At 41.0% G+C, this 20,486-nt stretch overlaps 1 protein-coding gene across 1 annotated transcript in view; it reads left to right on the top strand.

The window, feature by feature from the left end:
• The window catches only part of LOC132817589 (INO80 complex subunit D-like), an 80,574-nt gene that overhangs the window by 44,106 nt on the left and 15,982 nt on the right, over positions 1-20,486 (top strand). The window contains exon 5 of the mRNA XM_060828095.1: positions 15,065-15,289. Within this exon, the coding sequence (XP_060684078.1) occupies positions 15,065-15,289 (225 nt within the window). The remainder of the gene's footprint in view (positions 1-15,064; positions 15,290-20,486) is intronic.

Genomic DNA, 20,486 nt, shown 5'->3' with positions numbered 1-20,486 from the left:
ATTGTGGAGGGCTCGATCGTAAGACAGAATTTATAGCAAAAATTTGCGGTGTGATGTATCTGAAATTGTACATTGAAAAATTGATTGTCTGTGAAGCCTTTCATCTGTTAGAATACACTGATAGCTTCACTTCTTTCATGTGTAAATCACAAAACCCTTCTTTTTAAAGTTGCATTCTCGGGTTAGCTGTTAACAATGGTGATAGCTCGACAATATGTTGAAGGTGTTAGCCCCCTGTGTTCTCTGTCTAGGACCTGATGTTTAGATTGATTCTAATCTGATAAGTGTTTTACATAAATTCCTGCAGTTTTTGAGCTGAGAGTTCTACATGAATGTATGCAGTTTTTGAGCAACGTGCAATGTAACTATGCAATACAAATTCACCACACAAAATATATGTGTGCCTCTGTGTGCGTGTGTGTGTGTGTGTGTGTGTGTGTATGTATAGTGGGTGCAGAGTGTCTTAAGTCTGCGAGGGGGTGCATGTGTGAGCTTGGGAGTGGGTGTCTATAAGGGTGTGTGTGGGTGTCTGTGTGTGTAGGAATATGTGTGTGTGTAGTGCAATGGTGATCACCTGTAATGTGACATGAACCCAAGGTTCCGGTTGAGGCCCTCCCTATGGGTACCGAACTTAGCTATCAGCCCCTCTGCTCGGCCACTTTCCTCTGCTGCCTGTCCCGAAGTCCACCTTGGAGGATGATCACCCGAAGGTCCGAGGCTGAATGTCCTGGACCACTGAAGTGTTCCCCAACTGGGAGGGAACCCTCCTGTCTGTTTGTTGTGCGGTGCCCATTCATCAGTTGTCGTAGCCTTTGCTCGATTTCCCCAATGTACCATGCCTCTGAGCATCCTTGCCTGCAATGTATAAGATAGACAACATTGGCTGAGTCACATGAGTACCTCCCATGTACAAGGTGGGAGGTGTTCCCACGGGTAATAGTGGTATCTATGTCCACAATCTGACACGTGCATCTCCAAATCATAACCAAGTACTTGACAGTCTCGTGCATTTTAAAAAATGAGTTCTTCTCCAAGAAGAATTCCTACCCCTGTGCATGAAGTCAAAACCTAGTCTCTTAGCTGAATATAGAACAAAATGAAGGAATCTTGGATTGCACAGAGCATCTTGGGTCAATTTATTGTAAAGATATCAATGAAAGAGCATGATTGATTATCTAACCCTTGATTAAATTGCCTTGGTCCACATTACATACATGCAGGTACTTTGTATGTGCTTTAAGGACAAAGAACTTCTGAAATGTAGACATTGTAGTGGATGCCATACAATCAATTGGTGCACAGTAATGGTCTGTCAAATAACAGTGAGACTGTGACCAGTTGAACCATTGTAGAGACGTCGATTCAAGGCTAATATCTGGTCTGGACTCCAGGAGATGTATTGACAGACTGATTTGGGATCTTTTCTGTCTAGTTGAGTGGGCTGAAGGGCGCTGTTTAACAAAACTAAAAGATAGCACTTCCCTTGGGACTCTCTTGGAGTGGCAGATGAAATTGTGATGATGTCTGGAGTTGGGCTACAACCAGCAATCATTAGATTTTGATGAGACTTTGACTGTGCATTAGAATGAACGCTGTCAGTGTTGTGCAGAATGAGACATGTACTCTGTGCAAACTCAGGACCAATGTCCTTATGATAGGAGGTGCGACATTGTTTCCCTGCAGCATGTGTACAGTTAGTTCTTGTGTGCTTGTAAACACCAAATGAGCAGTCAGAGTGCTGGTGAAGCCAGTAAGATGGCCCAAAGGGGATCCTGACATGGAGGAAGAAAGCAACATTGAGGTGCTAAATAAGCATTGTAGCATCAGTATGCAGACAGATGCACAGACATAGTGAAAGAGGAGGCAGTTGACATGCTGGAAAGGCTAAAAATTGGTAAAGAGGAAGTTTCGTGATCATTTCCACTCTTCATTGTTCTAGAACTTGTAACCATGCTTTCAGTTGTTCACCACAAACTCAAGAATTTTTTGTCTATGCCTTTTCACTTTTCTCCCACAGTTAAGATGCTCCTCAGAATCCATGTCTTTGACCAAGCCTTCGGCCATTTGCCTCACATTTCCTTGTTAGCTCTGTGGAGTACTTTATAATGCTCCAGTGACATTCAAGGTGATATACAAATATAAGCTGTTGTTTGAGAAATGCTGGCTGTACTTAATAATCAGTCACCAGGACTGAATGGGAGACATCTGAGGGTGCTGGGGGAAGTAAGTATGTAAGTTAAGGTGCTCTTGGCCATAATTTTCCAGTTAGTGCCAAGAATTGAAAAACTGCAAACGCTACTATGGAAAAATTTAAAACCAGCGACTACAAGCTTGTTAGGTTCGCCTCAGTGGAGGCGTTGTAGAAATAATGTGGAACCAAGTCAATAGGACAAGTGCAGATAAATTGTAAACAGTGAACACACATCTATGGAAGGCAAATCCTGCTTAACTGTAAAGATTGGGCTTTTTCTTAAACTAATGGAAGGTTGATGCAAAAAGAAACATCCAAAAGACAATTAGGTGCTGCATAATGCAGGTAACAACAAAATTGAAATCCACAGAATAAAAGGGACAGTGAACATGAAGTTCGCTTCGTGACAGAAAATACAAACTAGTTTTGAGTAGATGCTTCTTTTGGGGAGGTGTATCCCAGCAGTCGGTTTTTTGATTGTTGCTTTTCTTGAGCCTTTTTAATGACATTGATTTCATTGTTCAGGATATGATCACATTATTTCCAGATGACCTCATACAAATGGGTCATGAGCTGTGAGGAGGATGGTGGTAGACTCCTAAAGCATGTAGACTAATAAAGTCAAGCGTGTGGGATTTAATACAGAGAAGTGAGAAGATTTTGATGTTAGAAATTGAGAGGAAGTGCAAAGTGAAGTGTCCAATTGCAAAGGAGGTGCTAGAACAGTGAACACTGGAAATATATGTACACTGATTTGTTGCAAGGTAACAGGGCAGGTTGAGAAAACAGAAAGGCAAATAAGATCCTGGGCTTAATAAATAGAAGTATCGAACACAAAATCAAGGAAATCATTAGCAACCTTGATAAATCACTGATTTTTGCCTCTATTTCATTTTTTAATTCAGTCATGGGATGTGGGTATTACTGGCTGACCAACATTTATTGCTTGTCCCTTATTAACCTTGAGAAGTCTGTGGTGAACTGCCTTCAAAACTGCTGCAGTCCATGTGCTGTAGGTAAACTGCTGAGCGGGAGAGAGTACCAGTATTTTGACTCAGCTCCACTGACTGAGAAATATATTGCCATTTCTTGAGAATAGTGACTGGCTTGGAGGGCAACTTGCAAGTGATGTTGTTCCCATATATCTGCTGCCCTTGACCTAAATGAAAATGGTCATGGATCATTGGGAGCTGCCGTCTAAGGAGCTTGGGTGAATTTCTGCCGTTCATGTTGTATGTGGTATGTACTGCTGCTACTGAGCATCAGTGCTAGAAGGGCTAGATATTTGTTAATGTGCCAATCAAACAAGTTGTTTTTACCTGGAGGGCATCAAGTTTTTTTCAATGTTGTTGGATCTGCACTCATCCAGACAAAGTGAAGAGTATTCCATCACACTCCTGACTTGTGCCTTTTTAAATGGTAGACAGTCTTCGCGCAGTTGGGGAGGCGCGTTGGTCTCTTCGGCAACTCTGGCATTTGTAGCTAGTGCTTTTGTATGGTTTTTCCAGTTGTTTCTGATCAGCGTTAACCCTGAGGATGTTGATAGCAGGAGATGCAGTGATGGTAACACCATTTAATGTCCTGAGGTGATGGTTCTATTGTGTCCAATTCTGAACACTGACCTTGGGGAATGACGTGACGCCTTCAAAGTGAATCTGGAAATGATTTACAGGCCTGACTTTGAAGAAGCTACCGGGGTAAATTGGAGAAGGTTGGACTTGCTTGGAAAAGACAAAGTTGAAAGGAGGTTTGATGGAGATGATAAAAAATGAGAGGTGTCTGCAGACCTAATAGAGAAATTGTTTGCAATTTCAGTATACTTAGGAAGCAGAGGGCAATTCAGTTAATTGGCAAAAGAAGCTTTTTTTAATGCAGTGAGTGGTGGAGACAAATTCAATAGAGGCTTTCGAAATGGGTTTTAGAAAAGCACTCAGAAGAAATCTACACAACTATGAAGAAAATGTGGGGAAGTGGGAATGGCTGTGTTGTTCCTTAGGGTTTTAGTGAAACTTGCCACAATTGATGGCGAATGGACGTTTACCCTTTGGTATGAGGAACATCATTTTTGTCATTGTGCATCATGTACATATACATCAGAGCTTCACAGGCCACACAGATTTTTCAGTAAAATGTTCCCACATACTTCAATTCATGGATAGTGACACATCTTCATATTCAGATTTTGAAGTTAACCCACCACTGACAAAATTCCAACAGGAGCAAATCAGCAAGTAAGAATTATATCTTTATATTGAGTTGCCTGAGCTCAGGCACCCAAACTGTGGACCTGTCACTGCTTCATGCAACTTTTTCAGATGTACACCAGAGTTTTGGAAGCATGTTAAGTGCATTTTGGATAGAGCATGCTGTGTTGAGCGGGGACTGGCAAATGCCTGAGCTCATACTAGCATTGTAGGCTGCCTTTTAGTCGTATAAAAGTCTTTTTGTTAGTTCAGTTTGCATTAGACCACCCAAACCCTGTCTAAATGCATTGTGCATGAGTTTCAGTGATTCTATTTTTAAACTGTCATGAAGGTCCTCTATTTAAATTTCTTTCCTTCCTTTGCCATTCTTAACTAGAAAGCCCATGTCTGTGGGAGTTGCCTGTTGTGCAATATTTTGAGAAAGGTGGCATAATGTCAGGAGTACACTCAATCACCTTCAAAGCCAGTCTGAGGGATAGCTGTTCCTGTCAGGCATGATCTGCCTCATGGTGTTTAATGTACTTGGGTCAGGGTATAGATGGCTTTTTGAGTGGTTCCTGAATAATTCCTGTGACAGTCTGACCAGCTAGCTTCAGTTGAACATGGTCGAAGCACTCTTCAATTGTACATTTAAGATGCACACTTGCAAATGCTAAGGCGCAAAAGCTTATGAGACAGGTGCTGAGAATTGGATTAGAATAGTTAGGTGTTTTGAACTGGCATACGTTCATTGGGCTTACAGGAATCTTTCTGTGTTGCATGCCACAGCCACCAATAGTGTCCTGAAATGGCACCGCTCAGTGAAGCTGAAATTAACTATGTTTTGTGAGGGTTCATCTATTCCGTGTTTTAGAGGAGCAAGGTAACAAGGATATGGGCAGAAAATATTTCCGTCTAATAGAAAGGTCAACTGGTTAAACTTTGCAACAAAAACACTTATATTCTGAGATGGGTGTCTATACATGATTTTTGGGTGTATATAAACATAAGCTATGATTAAGATTAATTACAAATTGACTGGGCATTTTTTAAAAAATTAGCCCTTGCCCCACGTTGTATGTTGAAGTTTTACCATTCCAACTCACTTCTAGGATATTTCTGAACAAAGTTTGTGCGAAGATTTGTAGCTCGGGTGCTTGTTGTAGTGGTTCTGTTCGCCGAGCTGGAAGTTTTTGTTGCAAACGTTTCGTCCCCTGGCTAGGAGACATCATCAGTGCTGTGGAGCCTCCTGCGAAGCGCTTCTTTGATGTTTCTTCCGGTATTTATAGTGGTCTGTCCTTGCCGCTTCCGGGTGTCAGTTTCAGCTGTCCGCTGTAGTGGTTGGTATATTGGGTCCAGGTCGATGTGTTTGTTGATGGAGTTTGTGGATGAATGCCATGCCTCTAGGAATTCCCTGGCTGTTCTCTGTCTGGCTTGCCCTATGATAGTAGTGTTTTCCCAGTCGAATTCACGTTGCTTGTTGTCTGAGTGTGTGGCTACTAGGGATAGCTGGTCGTGTCGTTTCGTGGCTAGTTGGTGTTCATGTATGCGGATTGTTAGCTGTCTTCCTGTTTGTCCTATATAGTGTTTTGTGCAGTCCTTGCATGGTATTTTATAAACTACATTAGTTTTGCTCATGTTGGGTATTGGCTCCTTTGTTCTAGTAAGTTGTTGTCTGAGCGTGGCTGTTGGTTTGTGTGCCGTTATGAGTCCTAAGGGTCGCAGTAGTCTGGCTGTCAGTTCTGAAACGCTCCTGATGTATGGTAGTGTGGCTAGTCCTTTTGGTTGTGGCATGACCTCGTTCCGTGGTCTATCCCTTAGGCATTTGTTGATAAAGTTGCGCGGGTATCCGTTTTTGGCGAATACCTATACAAGGAACGAGGACATGCCACAACCAAAAGGACTAGCCACACTACCATACATCAAGAGCATTTCAGAACTGACAGCCAGACTACTGCGACCCTTAGGACTCATAACGGCACACAAACCAACAGCCACGCTCCGACAACAACTTATTAGAACAAAGGAGCCAATATCCAACATGAGCAAAACTAATGTAGTTTATAAAATACCATGCAAGGACTGCACAAAACACTATATAGGACAAACAGGAAGACAGCTAACAATCTGCATCCATGAACACCAACTAGCCACGAAACGACACGACCAGCTATCCCTAGTAGCCACACACTCCGACAACAAGCAACGTGAATTCGACTGGGAAAACACTACTATCATAGGGCAAGCCAGACAGAGAACAGCCAGGGAATTCCTAGAGGCATGGCATTCATCCACAAACTCCATCAACAAACACATCGACCTGGACCCAATATACCAACCACTACAGCGGACAGCTGAAACTGACACCCGGAAGCGGCAAGGACAGACCACTATAAATACCGGAAGAAACATCAAAGAAGCGCTTCGCAGGAGGCTCCACAGCACTGATGATGTCTCCTAGCCAGGGGACGAAACGTTTGCAACAAAAACTTCCAGCTCGGCGAACAGAACCACTACAATATTTCTGAACAATTGGTTGAAAGATAAATCAATTATAATATTGCTTGAAAGATTTGGGGGGAAGGACTATTTGTATACAAACTTGATCCAGTTGGAGAAACTTATTTGAGTTTGGAATTTGCGGTTTCAGTTCTCGGGTTTGAGCTCAATCTCGGCTGATGCTACAGTATTATACTCAAGGAGTGTTGCATCCTGGCTAGTGCCGACTTTGGATGCAACAATACATCATTGAATTCATTTTATATATATATGCAAGAAAACTGGGACATTAACCTGATGTTTTGGCCATTGTACCTAACGTGCATAAATGCAGATAGCTGATGAACAGTCTTCGCTACTGTTCTTTATGCTTTGTTGACTTGGAATAGCTGCTATGTTGTTCCACATTTGTGACTTATATTTTAAAACTTTTTATTTTTGAAAGTCTTTCAGAGGCTTCAATTACCATTTTTCTCCACCCCACCTCCCCCCGCGCGCGCGCTCTCCCCTCCTCTCTGTGCCTCCCTGTCTCTCTATGTCGCCCCCCCCCACCGTGTTGCGCCCCCGCCCTGGTCTCTGTGTCCCCATCCCCGGTCTGCAAGCCCACTTTGATCTTAATTACTTGTTATCTTTGTCTTGGTGTCAGTGCTACTACATAAATGTACATTTTTGTTCTTCGTGCATATTCAGTGGTAGAAACAACAGGTTATTTATTTATTAGACAAAAAAGTACAGAAGCTTGTCCAGACTGAGAAAAATTAGTTTCATTTCAACACTCCGGGATGTCTTTACAAGTTCCTAGGGCTCCGAGGTCCTCATGCTTATGCACTGGAGTGGAGTGTTTGTAAAATAAATGTTCAGTAAACATGATTGTAGTAAAATATAGAAGGTTACATGGTGCAAATGTGTTGCTGGTCAAAGCACAGCAGGTCAGGCAGCATCTCAGGAATAGAGAATTCGACGTTTCTTAAGGTTACATGGTGATCTAATTCAGGTGTTTCTTGTGATCAAAGGAGTTACTGAGCCAAAGGGAATTGGTTTTCTCTGAGGGAATCCAATAAAAGTGGCATAACTTGAAGATTCAAACAAGGCCATTCAGGGATTTTGTCAGGAAGCACTTCACACATGTATCAGTGAAAATCTAGAACTTTCTAGAAAAGACACTGAGGGCAAGTGTCAACAGAAAGTTTCAAAACTGAGATGCCTTCCTTCTTTGTTAAGCAAGATGAGAATTGATATGGTGTTAAGGAGATTAAGCAAATACAAATCAGCCATTATATAATTGAAGAGAAGAATGAGTTTGAATGGCTGACTGGAAAGTTGTTCTGTAAAAAACATGATTCTGGAGTTTTCTTCTCCAATTTGTGCTGTTTCACATTTTAATGCATGGTTTTGTTACCTGTCAGTGTATTCATTGGTGATTTGGGAAAGGAAAAGTCTTCCTCCAATATTGTGGTATTAATTGCTGTTACACTGGAGCACCTTGTAAAACAAATGGGATTTTTTATATTCATGATTCAGGAAGAATACAGAGCTGTCTAGGCTTGCTCCCATCAACTCCATCTCGGGTGATTTCTTTTCCCCCTCAACAGTGTCTGTTTCCTGCTAACTTTGCTTTGAATTGTTTGAGTGTACTGTATGTTCTGATCAAGGTTTATAAGATATTGAAAGGGAGAATTGTGTTCCTTTTGACACCTTGTTCCTAAACAGTAGATTAGAGAAGATGAGGGATCACTGCTTTGAATTGGGAGGTTAGACCTAGATTAGATGCCAGAGTGTGGCCTTTCCCTCGAGGATGGCTACAGGACCACATGCAAGCTTGCAGGTGATAACCTGGTGGAGATCACTTCTTCCCATAGTGACTAATTTCTGGAAGCAATCAAATCCAGGAAGATGTCCTGGCTAAGTTTTGATTGCTGTGGGGAGCTGGAGAGGAATTCCTAAGATTGCTCTCCCCGCATTTGACTGATAATATCTGGATTTCTAATTTGTATGGGGAATCATATATGGTTTTTGGCTGGCATGTGGAACATGTTCATTTAAATGCACATGCAAGTGATTGTGAGAGACTGCCTGGAGGGCCTTTGCTTTTCCATCATTACTCATGAACCAAACCTTGCAAGTTGCGTCAGCGTTATCTTCCATCTTTTTAAACATCTTGTTGGGTGACATGATCTTCTACACCAGGTTGCTTTTGTAACTCTGGTTGTGCATCCAACATTGAAACTGTTGACGAGAATACTGCAAGGTGTGTGTGGCAAACTTGACCACAGTTGAGCTAGAATCAGTAATGCATGCATTGAATACTCAAGGAATGTTTTGTTCAAAATATACACAGACTCCAAGCAATCCCTAAGCAAAAGAGAATTCCATCTTAGCAGCTGTGTTTATGAAACTCCTGTGATATGAAATAGCAAAGAACTTGGTAAAGCCCATGCCTGAAGTTAAACTTTGATAGTCCACACTGGACTCACTACAAGACAAATTGAATAACTTAGGAATTGCATAGGAGCAAAGATATTTGGAATTCACAAGTTATAACTCATTAGATTTAGAAGAGTTTTCCAACATAACCGAGAGGCTGATGTAATTGTTGGCTTTTGTTTGAAGTTGAATTATGAAGGAGAGGAAGTCATGTAAATTGTACAGAGGTTTGGTTGGCTCCCATTTGGAGTGCTGTTTTCAGTTTAGACATTAAACAGTAAGGTAAGATGTAGGAGCAGAATTAGCTATTTAACTCATGTTTGCTCTGTTATTCAATCATAGCTGATATATTTCTCAACCCCAATCTTCTAGCTTCTCCCTCTAACCATTGATCCCCTAGCTAATCAATCTATCTCTGTCGTAAATGCACTCATTGACTTGGCTTCCACCGCCTTCTCTAACAGTCAGTTATTCAGATTCACCACCCTATGGCTGAAGAAATTCTTCCTCATCTCAGTTCTAAAGGGCCATGGTTTAACTCTGAGGCTGTGCCCTTGGATCCTATTTTGTTAGTTTTAATGGAATAAAAATTCCGCTAATACTGAGTGCCATTCTGAGCACTCTTTTTCCCTCCTTCCTCTGTCATTGCCTGTACCTTGTCCCAAATGCCTTGTGCTCTTATCTCATTTAGCAGCGTCCTGTGCAGCATCTTGTGAAAGGCCTTCTGGAAATCCAAATGAATCCTATCTACTGGCTTTCCTTTGTCTTACTTGCTTGTTACCTCCTAAAAGTATTCTCTATGATTTGTCAGTCACGGCCGCCTATCTGTGTAATAAGGATCTATTGGTCTTCAATTCACCAGAATGGAATTGGTGCTTGAAAATTAAACTGAGGAATGATTGCACAATGTATTGGGGTTTAGGAAATTTGGGGAGGCGGTGCAGCAGGTTTGAACTGTTGTCGGATATTGAAATGATTCAATGGAATAAATAGAAATGACATCCTCTTGTGATGGAATTAGAATGGAGGAGTTTAGTCTTCTACATTGCTTTTTATGTATTTTATCATTAGAACCAGACATTGTGTTGCACAAAGGGAAGTAAAAATCAGGAATTTTCTTAGTGAACAGGCTGGGGGTGCAAAGCTGATTAGCTTTCAAGAGTGAAAATGTCAGATTTTTGTCAGCAAAGAGACTTAAGCAATAAAGACTGAAATTGTAGTTGCAGTTGAATTGCAGGTAAGCTGTGATCTAATTGAATAGACAAAGCACAAAGGGCCGAATGGCCTACCCCATTCCAATTTTCTTACGCACAAACTGAGAAAACACAGAGCAGCTGGAGATGTCCAGATTTTCCAGTTGAAGAAAATGAGAGACAATGGTATTAGATATTGGCATAAGATCCAGAATATGTTCTGCATCATTACCTTTTTACACGCAGACACTCTGAGAACAGAATCAGGAGAATATAGAATCAAGTAAATGAAAGCAAAATACTGTGGATGCTGGACATTTGAGAAAGAAATGAATTGCTGCACAACTGTGTCGGTCTGGCAACATCTGTGGAGACAATAATAGAGTTGGCATTTCAAATCCCATAACACCCAATTGGACCTGAGTGTTCTGCACTTTGTTTTTATTTAAGAGCGAATAAGGATATGGCTTCCTGTTGATACTGTAAGTGTGGTTGTATACAGTGACGCTACTTATCCCTGCCGGAATGAAGCTGATGCGTAAATTCCCCTGTCAGTACTCAATCAGTACACATAGCTTGAGGCTTGAAGTTGTGTATACAGAACAACCTGGATTATCCGAATGAGAAAGGTGGGAGTATTTTGTTCAGATAACTGATTGTTTACGATCAGATCAGTTATCCAAACAAAGGAAGCATTTACGGGATCTTGAGATCTTGTTCAAATAATTGATGTTCGGATAACTGAGATTGGTCTGGGACGCACTGACACTCACAATTTGCTGGAAAATAATCCTTGATTTATAAGAAGACTTTGTTATAGGTTTGGATAGGAGTTCTATTTGCTAAATTTTGTTGAAACAACTTAAATAGACTTAATTTGCTGAGTAAATAGACTCCTTTTCCGATGATAAAAGCCAGAAGAACCGATACTGTAAATAGGAAACGAGAACAGAAGTTGCTGGAAAAGCTCAGCAGGTATGACAGCATCTTCACAGAGACTGCCAGACCTGCTGAGCCTTTCCAGCGACTTCTGTTTTCTTTGCCATTTCCAATGAGTCTTGCTCAGTCATCAATTTGTTGGTTGACACAGTAGTGTTAGTACTCACTCCATATACTCATTTCAGGTTTAGAGAATTTGTGACAAATGGCAGCCACTTTTTTTTGTGGCTTTATTGGATTCCAGCTTTTTGGCAGCACTTTCCCATTCGTCATACAGCTTGATCGATAGTTAGCATGTCTGCAGTTGGCTGTCATTCCATGGACTATCTTATGAGAGGCTGAGTATATTGGGCCTGTAACTACTTGAATATCAAAAAGCCACAACCTTCTTGAAATAGACAAAATTCTTCAAGGACTTGACAGGGTGGATGCTGAGAGGTTGTTTCCCTTGTGAAAGCACCTCAAACCAGAAAGCATACTCTCGGAATAAGTGGTTGCATATTTGAAACACCGACGAGGAGGAATTCTTCTGGGGACAGTGAATCTGTGGAGTTCTTTACCATAGAGGCCTATTTAGGCTGGCTTATTAAGTACATTTAAGGCTGTGATAAACTTTTTAATCAGTAAGAGAATTGAGGTTGATGGAGGAAAGGCTGCCATGATCTTAATGAATGGTGGTCCAGCCTCGATGGGCTGAATGGTCTACTTCTGCTCCTACATCTTAAGCGTTTATTTCCCACAGGCCACTTGCAGGAAAACAATCCTCAAAGAACTTGGCACAACAAAGTAGCCAATTAGAAAGGCAGGTTGCAAAAATTCAGCAAAGTCATAAGTCTGCAAAAATCAAGGAACCATGATAGATATGTGTGCATGAAGGACTCTTCTTCAGAGCTTATAAGAATCAAAAAGCTGTTTCTCTCTTCATAGATTGTACCAGATCTGCTGAGTTTCTCAAACCATGTGTTTTTATTTCAGAAGTATACTTCCATCTCTCATTTTCGTAAATGTTAGCTCATCTAAGACTGCTGCCCATATACTAACATGCAACAAGACCCATTCTTCAGTATATGATGGCTCCCAATTTGAGAACACCTTGATTTTTAAATGCTTTCTGGTGCTTAACTTCAAATCCTCCTGACCTTGCATATCCTGACCTCTGAATTAGGTGCTATCTAAAGCTGAGTTGAAGCTCTCAGGTCAGCAAATTTTGGGCTTGTGTCCCATTGTAAGACATGAGCACAAAATTAAGGCAGACATTGCAATACATTCCTGAAGGAGTGTTGCAATCGGTGATGTTTTGTTAAGTTATGTTAAATAATATTGAGATCCTCCTTCCCCTGTTAGATGGGTATACAAAATCTGGCATATGTTTATCCCTTGATCAGTCCCACAGAAACAAATTATTTGGCCATTAATACATTACTGTTTGTGGGAGCTTGCTGCATGCAAATTGGCTGCCACAGGTCCTGCGCTAAACGCTTAATTGACTGGAAAGAACTTTTGAGACATCTGGTGGTCCTGAAAGGCAGTATTAAATCCGTTTCTGTTTGATCTTTTAAGATTGTGTGAAAGATATGCATTCCTCCAGTTTTGGCCTCTGAGCAGCCCCAGTTTTGTTCATTCCATCAAAGACAGTCATGCCTCCTGTCACATCAGTTCTCATCTCTGAAATTCCCTTCTATAAATCACTTTGCCTTTCTATTGTTTTTCCTTGACGAACTTTGCCAAGCCTTCTACTTAAACCACACATTTTGTCGTAAATTTTCACCTCCTGTGTCCATTTATTTTCTTCCAAAGCTTGTTTGACATAGTGTGACATTTGACGAGATGAAAGCTGTTACGAATGTACAGACTATTTCTTCATTTTTTTGGATAACTTTCTTTTCGAGCTGTGAAGCCAAAAGCAGACATCTGGCTCTCTCTCCTTTGGTTCTCCTTTATATGCTATTCAGGATGTTGACTCTGGCTTCCTGGATTGTACAGTTGCCTCTTTCATGGAAAGTTTTGGGCTCAGGTCCTCCATGAGAGACTTAAGCATGCAATCTTCTGCTGTGGGTGCTGCATTGCCATGACCATTTATTTGATAGAAACTTTAATGCCAGACCCATCTGTCCTCTGACGTAAATATAAAAGGCCCCCATGCCAAGATTTGAAGAGGAGCATGGAAGTTCTCTTTACCCCTTCAACAACACCTCTGACAACTATCTGGTCATTAGCTTCGTTTTTTTATGGGAGCTTGCTTTCACAAATTGGCTGCTAAATGTCATACAACAGTAGCAGTAGTGCAAAAACTACTAAATTAGAAGGCTGGAAATGCAGAGGGGCAGCTGAATGTTGTCAAAACACACTATAAATATGGCTGTCATTTTTTTTATTTGAACATAAGTCTGCTGAGTTGACAATTTTTTTTTCTGGTCACCTGTATACTTCAGTTTTTAAAAAATTTTTTAGTGTTAGGCTTTTAATCATTCAGTTAATTTCAGAAATTTCACTGCTCTTACCTATCAGCAAATGGAACCTATTTGAGTAATTGAAGGAATGCCATTTTGTGAAATAAAATCCAATCCAGCCCGAATCCCAAACTTAAAAGCATATCCTTTCCCTTTATTTATTAAAATACTTTGGGCCCATTCTTTCCCTTTTCAATTCTCTTAACAGTTCTTCCTGAACAATTTTTTTTCTCTCTCTCTTCATGTTGTCATTCATTCAATATTACCTGCCCTTTCCTTATCCTTTGTCCCTTCCATTCCAGTTCCCTTTCATTCTGTCTTATCCCCACCTCACCTATTGTATGTTTCAGGAATTTGAAAATGCTGACTGTAGGATCTCCTATAGATTGTTGATTTGCCCTTCCTGCAGTTGTGTGCTGTGCTTTGTCCTTGGCTGTCACATTGTTGGTCACAAAATTGCTGTTCAAGTGGTGAATAAAGCTGGATGTGTTTCCTTAGACTTTTCCCTTCCATAGCCAAATTCACTGGTCCCTATGCTGTGTAATGTTGCTCCATTTTCTATAATGCAGCAAGAGACTTGTGAAATCAAAATGTCATACAACTTATGCAATGAATTGAACAAACCTAGATTGCTGTTAAGTTCATCACTTAAAATTGGGGTGCAGGTTTTGATTCATTAATATGTCTATCCTAAAACTTTCTTCAAGTCACATTCCCAAGTTAACTTAAGGTTTCATAAAAAATGACATCTCAGCTCAGAGAATGCATTAAAGGTGTGAAGTTAGAGTCTGTCTGTATACCAACCTTGAGTCAGGCTGGTTCCTGCCCCTCTAGTGACCTGACGAAGGAGCAGTGCTCTGAAAACTTATACTTTAAAATTGTTGGACTATCACCTGGTGTTGTGATTTTTAACTTTAGGGGGGAGACAGACAGTGGCAGAAGATCATGTGAGCAAAGCAAGCATAAAGTAAAGGTTGTGCTTAATTATATTGCTGGTACAAATTGATATGTCATTTGTTGCAGTCATCACATCAGGCCAAATGTTATAGCATTGAAGTTCTTTACATTGTCGCTTACATTAACTCAAAAGTATATAGTGCATGCATATTTGTTATGAATGCGCACACAAACACTGATTTCTCTAATGGCAAGAGGGTTAAACTTTGATTCCATTCTTTTGTGCAGCTTGGAAGATGAGGGGCCGAGTACAAGGAGTTTGAGAATGACACGCCTCTGCACTTATCTGCAGCACAGATATGTGCAGCTCTGTCGAGTGGAGCGAGCAGCGGCCCGCCAGCAGAGGTGTCGGCATGCCTTTCGGAAAGCACTACTGCAAGCAGCCAGCAAGGAGCCAGACTCCGCCGGGCAGTTGCTTTGGGAACTCCGAGCGGCAGCCCCCACGCAGACCAGGTCAGCTGCTGTGCGCTGGCATTGCCAGGTATCACTTAATGGAGGGATTGGTCAAGGGAAACCAACCTCTTCGATAATCTTGGATCAACACAACCTTTGAGTGGAGAAGTTTGCTGGTTTTGGACATTTCGTCAAATACAGCATTTGTGATTATTGTCAGTCTTGAATTTCAAACATTCATAATGAAGACTTATTAGAGCACTAAAAATATAATATTTTAATACCTTCATCCTCTTTGAAATGACTGCTGTTCTGTTTAGGGCCCTTGGTGAGAGGGGTTTTGAGATTCCAACATCCGCAATCTGGTATATCAATCTGTATGGTACATTTTTGTTAAAAGGGATGGTGGTATGGCCTTGTCCCTGCCATCTTTTGTCATTCTTATTGGTCCTGTGTCTTTAAAAAAACAAAAGGTCTAATATCTTCACTGCTCCCAAAGTTAAGGACGTAGTTTTGTAAATTCTATGTTTAATTCATTGCCCTGGCCAACGTTCCTCCCTCAAACAAATTTTCCACTAACAAGATCACCTTTGTTGTCTATTTTTAATCTGTTTTTCTAATCAGCCTGTTCAGAGATGACTTGAACGCAGGCCTTTCAGTCCAGGGGGTCAGGACTCTACCACCATGCCACAAGAGGGCTAGAATTTGAACTCAGGAGCTCCTGTTTTCCCAATAGGTGTTTAAACCCACTGCATGTGTGGAAAGTGTAAAACTGCACTGCTGCCTGAATGCTTATCCATTGATGAAATGCTAGTCTTTTTTTTTGTCCTGCATTGATTTGACTGATTGATTGAACTTGGTGTCCCAGACAAGCGAGGGATGGGGTAAATCAGACAGCTTTTCTGATTTTTATTTGTTGTTTGCCTTCATTCCCAGGGTATGGACACTGCTGACTAGATATTTTTCTACCCAACTTTAGCTGTCATGGAAGGTGGCGAGAGGATTGGTATGTTTGAGGCCATTTTAGAGGTCAGCTATGAATGAATTACTTCTGCGTCGTTAAGGAGTCGCATTTAGGCCAGATCAGGCCAAAGGATATTGGTGAAATCGTTGGGTTTTTCAGCAGCTTGTCTCCTACCAACTTGACTAATACCATTTGTTTCAATATTTAGGTATTCTTGTGGTCCAGATTCAGATTCTCCAATTTATCATGCTATAATTTCAACTGTTACACGCTTTATTATTAGGCTAATGGTGTGGGTTACTAGTCCAGCAACAATTACCATATCATTCACGTTCAAATGGCTGCTGGTTACTGCCTTGTAGCTCCTGTGAGCAACTGAATGAGCATCAACTTTGGGAAAAGAGCAGCTTCATACCTCCATGTGATGCTTTTCGTGGTCAGCTGGCTTGCAGCCAGTTGATTGTCTGATCTCGTCGAGAGTTGTTACTTGCCTGTTGAATGGTGTCAACACTTGTGGGTTTACACTCTAATGCTTTCAGAAGACAATGGGGTGAAAATGAGATTAAGGGGTGAGGGCTAGGTGGTGTACATGAGAGGAGATAGTGTTCTGTGGAGGCTTACTTTAAAAAAAACAATTTTTTTTTGCTTTAATATCTATTTAATTTTTTTTGGCTGGAGTATTTATCTTTTTAAACAATAATTGCTGAAGAGACTTAATCATTCTCAAGAGACTATTCAGCTTGAAAGCACAGGAAGCTGGATTAAATCTTATTTTATGTTTAAAGCATTCCTGTTTAATGATGATTAAAGTTAAGCTCCTTCTCTGTTCAACAGAGCAAGTCATTCGTGATGCTTCCTACAAAGGGTTTTCAGTGCTCTACATTCAAACAAGTTAATACTTTCTTCTTTCGCGTCTCCCAATGGAGACTTTTTTAATTTCAAACATTACAGGCTGCTTAGAATTTGCATGTTCTCTGGCAGTCAGGTGCTGAGAACATGGAGCAGGCTTCTCAAGATGATGCTTGTTCTCTACCTTTGTGTTCACAGCTGCAGTCTTTGTTTTTGGGGCCAATTGATCTATGGAGTGGAGAACTACTGTGATATTCAGGTCAGTTGAGTTAAAGGCCAGGGATATTTGGACCAAGGCAAAAGGAAATAGTGGGTAGGGAGGAAGAGGACCAGAGAAGTCGGATTGGAGGAATGTATAAGCATGCTCAGCAGCATTTGTGAGGAAACTCGATGAGTCACCACACATGCAAGGGGTTGCTTGCATGGGTTAACAATGTTAAATGTACTTTACCAAAACTGTTTCTTTCTCAAAATTGATTAGTCCTCAGAGTTTTCAGCCCTCTTACTTGGAGGTTGTACACATGGTTGGGTGTAGAGTGTTTTGGGTTCATGACCCATCAAGAGTGGTGCTTGGCCATGAAAACATCGCTTAACATTACACATAGCAGAAACAGTAATCATTGGGTCACCTCAAGGCACTGCAAATATTTTACAGAATCCATTGACCCACCCAAATTATTTTAATTGATAAGATTGGGAGGAGTTTAATGCTTATATCTTTTGTGCAGCCAATTGCCTGAGTACTAGGGCTCACCAAACTTCCAATTATTTGTTTTTATTTTAGTCTCTACTTTTATTTTAGCCTTAACATACCAAGGAAGGAGTCTAAAGATAAGGTTGTTGGCATAGTAATGCTGAGAGATTTGCTCAGTCTGCAGTGTTAAACCATTTGAAAGTGCATCGGCTTAATATTATCTCAGGAATGTATGAGAGTAATGCAGCATTGTTGTTCATTGATTCCTAAAGGACCAGTTCTTGAGGGTCTAAATTAATTCGACTTAACAGCAAGTGTCTGGTTCAAGATTATATTGAACCAGGAGCATGACAGACTTTGAAAAATGCAAATATTTGTACCTCAACCATTTAATCCAACCTGATTAATTCAATCCCAACAAGGGGCTCTGACATGAGTGGTTCAGCTTGTGCTGTTTTCTGTTTGTCAGTTACTGAAGCATTCGTTGACACAGGTGCTTTGTGTATTGTGGCATTCACAAGCAGAAATTCTCTAAGTCCACATAGGAACACTAGTATAACAGCAAGGAACTGATGCATTAATGCAGGATAATTAGGCCTCTGTCTGAGTACTGTATGAGGCTACGAACACCTCAGTATTACAAGTGTGTTGGAGCCATAACAAAGGATATGGATTTTAAAAAGTAAAGCCCTAAAGCAGTTCTGATCGTTAAAGTCTGGGAAAATATTAGTTCATGTTTCAAAGAGTGTGTTTAGGGAGAATCTAATAAAAGCTTGTCAAAAGTTTGGAAAGTCTTGAGATGGTAAATCGTGAAATTTGATAATTCTGTAACCGTGTGGGCTAGAAGGATAAAAAAAGAAATTAGATCATGGGATGCTTTCTCAAAAGTGGCAGTTGAGTGAACAGATCAAATTTTTCAAAGGTAAGGTGCTGCAAAAGTTAGACGCAGAAATAGTTTGAGTTGATAACTGAAGAGCAAGTTGAAACCAGTAAAGACATCATATCTATGTAGTCATTTTTGAGAGACAAATGCTTTGATTCATAGGAACTTCCCTTTGCATCTGTGCAACAAAAGATGTGTAAAAAGGGCTCATTTGAATTTTTAGCATTTTCATAATACCAGTATCACTCGCGTTGAAGATTTGCAGTCTGCTGATTAATATCTGAAGAGTCCACATTCAGTTTGCAAAGGCACGTGATGCTGTACACATGAGAACTGGGTGTGAGGCACTCCTCAAACCATGATGTCAAGGCGATGTGGAATGGAAATCAGATTTTGCCATGGCAGTGGAAGAGGTGAGGCTGGCTAGAGGTTGCAGCTCAATCAATTCCGAACTGGCAAGACAAATTTCAACCGTTGAGGCAGGTTTTGTCGATGGAAAGTTGTTGCTGGGGAAGTTGAGAGAAAGCGCTGATCAGGTGGAGGGAGGAGAAGTAAAGGGCAAAGTCGGTGGTCGAGGACAGTGGGAATGGTGGAGAGAGGGGGAAGGCAGGAAGGGGAGAGGAGGAGCAAGAATTGATATACATTTAAAACAACTACAATATTGTCTGCTTCTATACATCGCACTTTGGGAAATATGTCAAGGTCTTCTGGAGAATGTGGAAAAAATTACCATGATGTTAGGGATGGGTACTTCAATCATGGAAGTGATGAGCCTCTCTTTAGAGCAGAGAACACCCGAGGTGTTCAAAATCATGAATTTTAATCAGACTGAATGAAAAGAAACTCTCCAGTGATAGAAGGGTAGTTAACCAGGGGTCAGGTTAACAAAATAACCAAAGACAAGCTGAATTGATTATTTTTCAAACAAAGTTCTGACCTGAAATACACTTTCTGAAGAGGTGGTAGAGACCGATTTTATTCAGATTTAGAGACCAACTAAGGAAAAGAAACTGGGTGGATAAATAAAGGGGAAAATTTACAAGGCTACATGAGTTCACAGGAAAGTGGTGTTAATTGGATAAAGCCTTTAAAAGGGTAAACACAAGCACACTTGGTATTGGATGATTCCAGCAAAGAATCAGCATAGAGTGCAGAGAATAATACAATCATAGAAGCAAGAGTGAAAATGGAGAGTGCATCAGAAGAGAGAGAACCGAACTGCAGGAGGGGGGAGTCTTGTGCTTGCTCAGATGGCTCTTAAAGATCTGCTAGCATGTTTTGAAGGAGAGCTAGGGCCTCTCCCAGCATCCTAATTCAAGATCAAAACCACTGCAATTGTGAATTAGTACCTTGCTTTTCGGGTCTTGCTGTGTGAGAACAGGCTGTATTTTGAAGTCGGCCCCTGCTGTCTGTGAACCGGTTGCAGAGTTTACCTACTGCAACCATCACTGCACTGCAAATATAATTCATTGCTTATATATGTGCTTTTGAGACTTCAAGTATCGTGGGTAGTTTTCTTGATGTTGGGGTTGGGAGAGAAATTCTTTGTGGTACCTTGTGGCCTTTGAGTTTAAACAGCTCTTAATGCTTAATAGCTTTAAATAATTATTTGTTTTCGAGGGGTTTATTTATGTTCATTGATGCAAAGGGATTTTTCTTCTTGAGTGACCCCCATCCCCATGTTCAAGTTTACCCCTACCATCCATGAAGCAACACAGAGGTAGGCATTGGCACCTGCCACTGCCATGTAACTGACTGCCTGTGGAGTTGCAAAGGACTCTGGTAGTAATTGCAACTCCCTGTTGGAAATGGCTGCCAGTGCCCATCCCCAATGATACTGATGTAGCGAGCTGAAGTAGGAAAGATC

This window comes from Hemiscyllium ocellatum, chromosome 7 (genome assembly GCF_020745735.1).
Source record: "Hemiscyllium ocellatum isolate sHemOce1 chromosome 7, sHemOce1.pat.X.cur, whole genome shotgun sequence".
Taxonomy (NCBI): domain Eukaryota; kingdom Metazoa; phylum Chordata; class Chondrichthyes; order Orectolobiformes; family Hemiscylliidae; genus Hemiscyllium; species Hemiscyllium ocellatum.
Note: the sequence above shows the minus strand (reverse complement) of the source record. Positions and strands in the feature narration are given on the sequence as shown.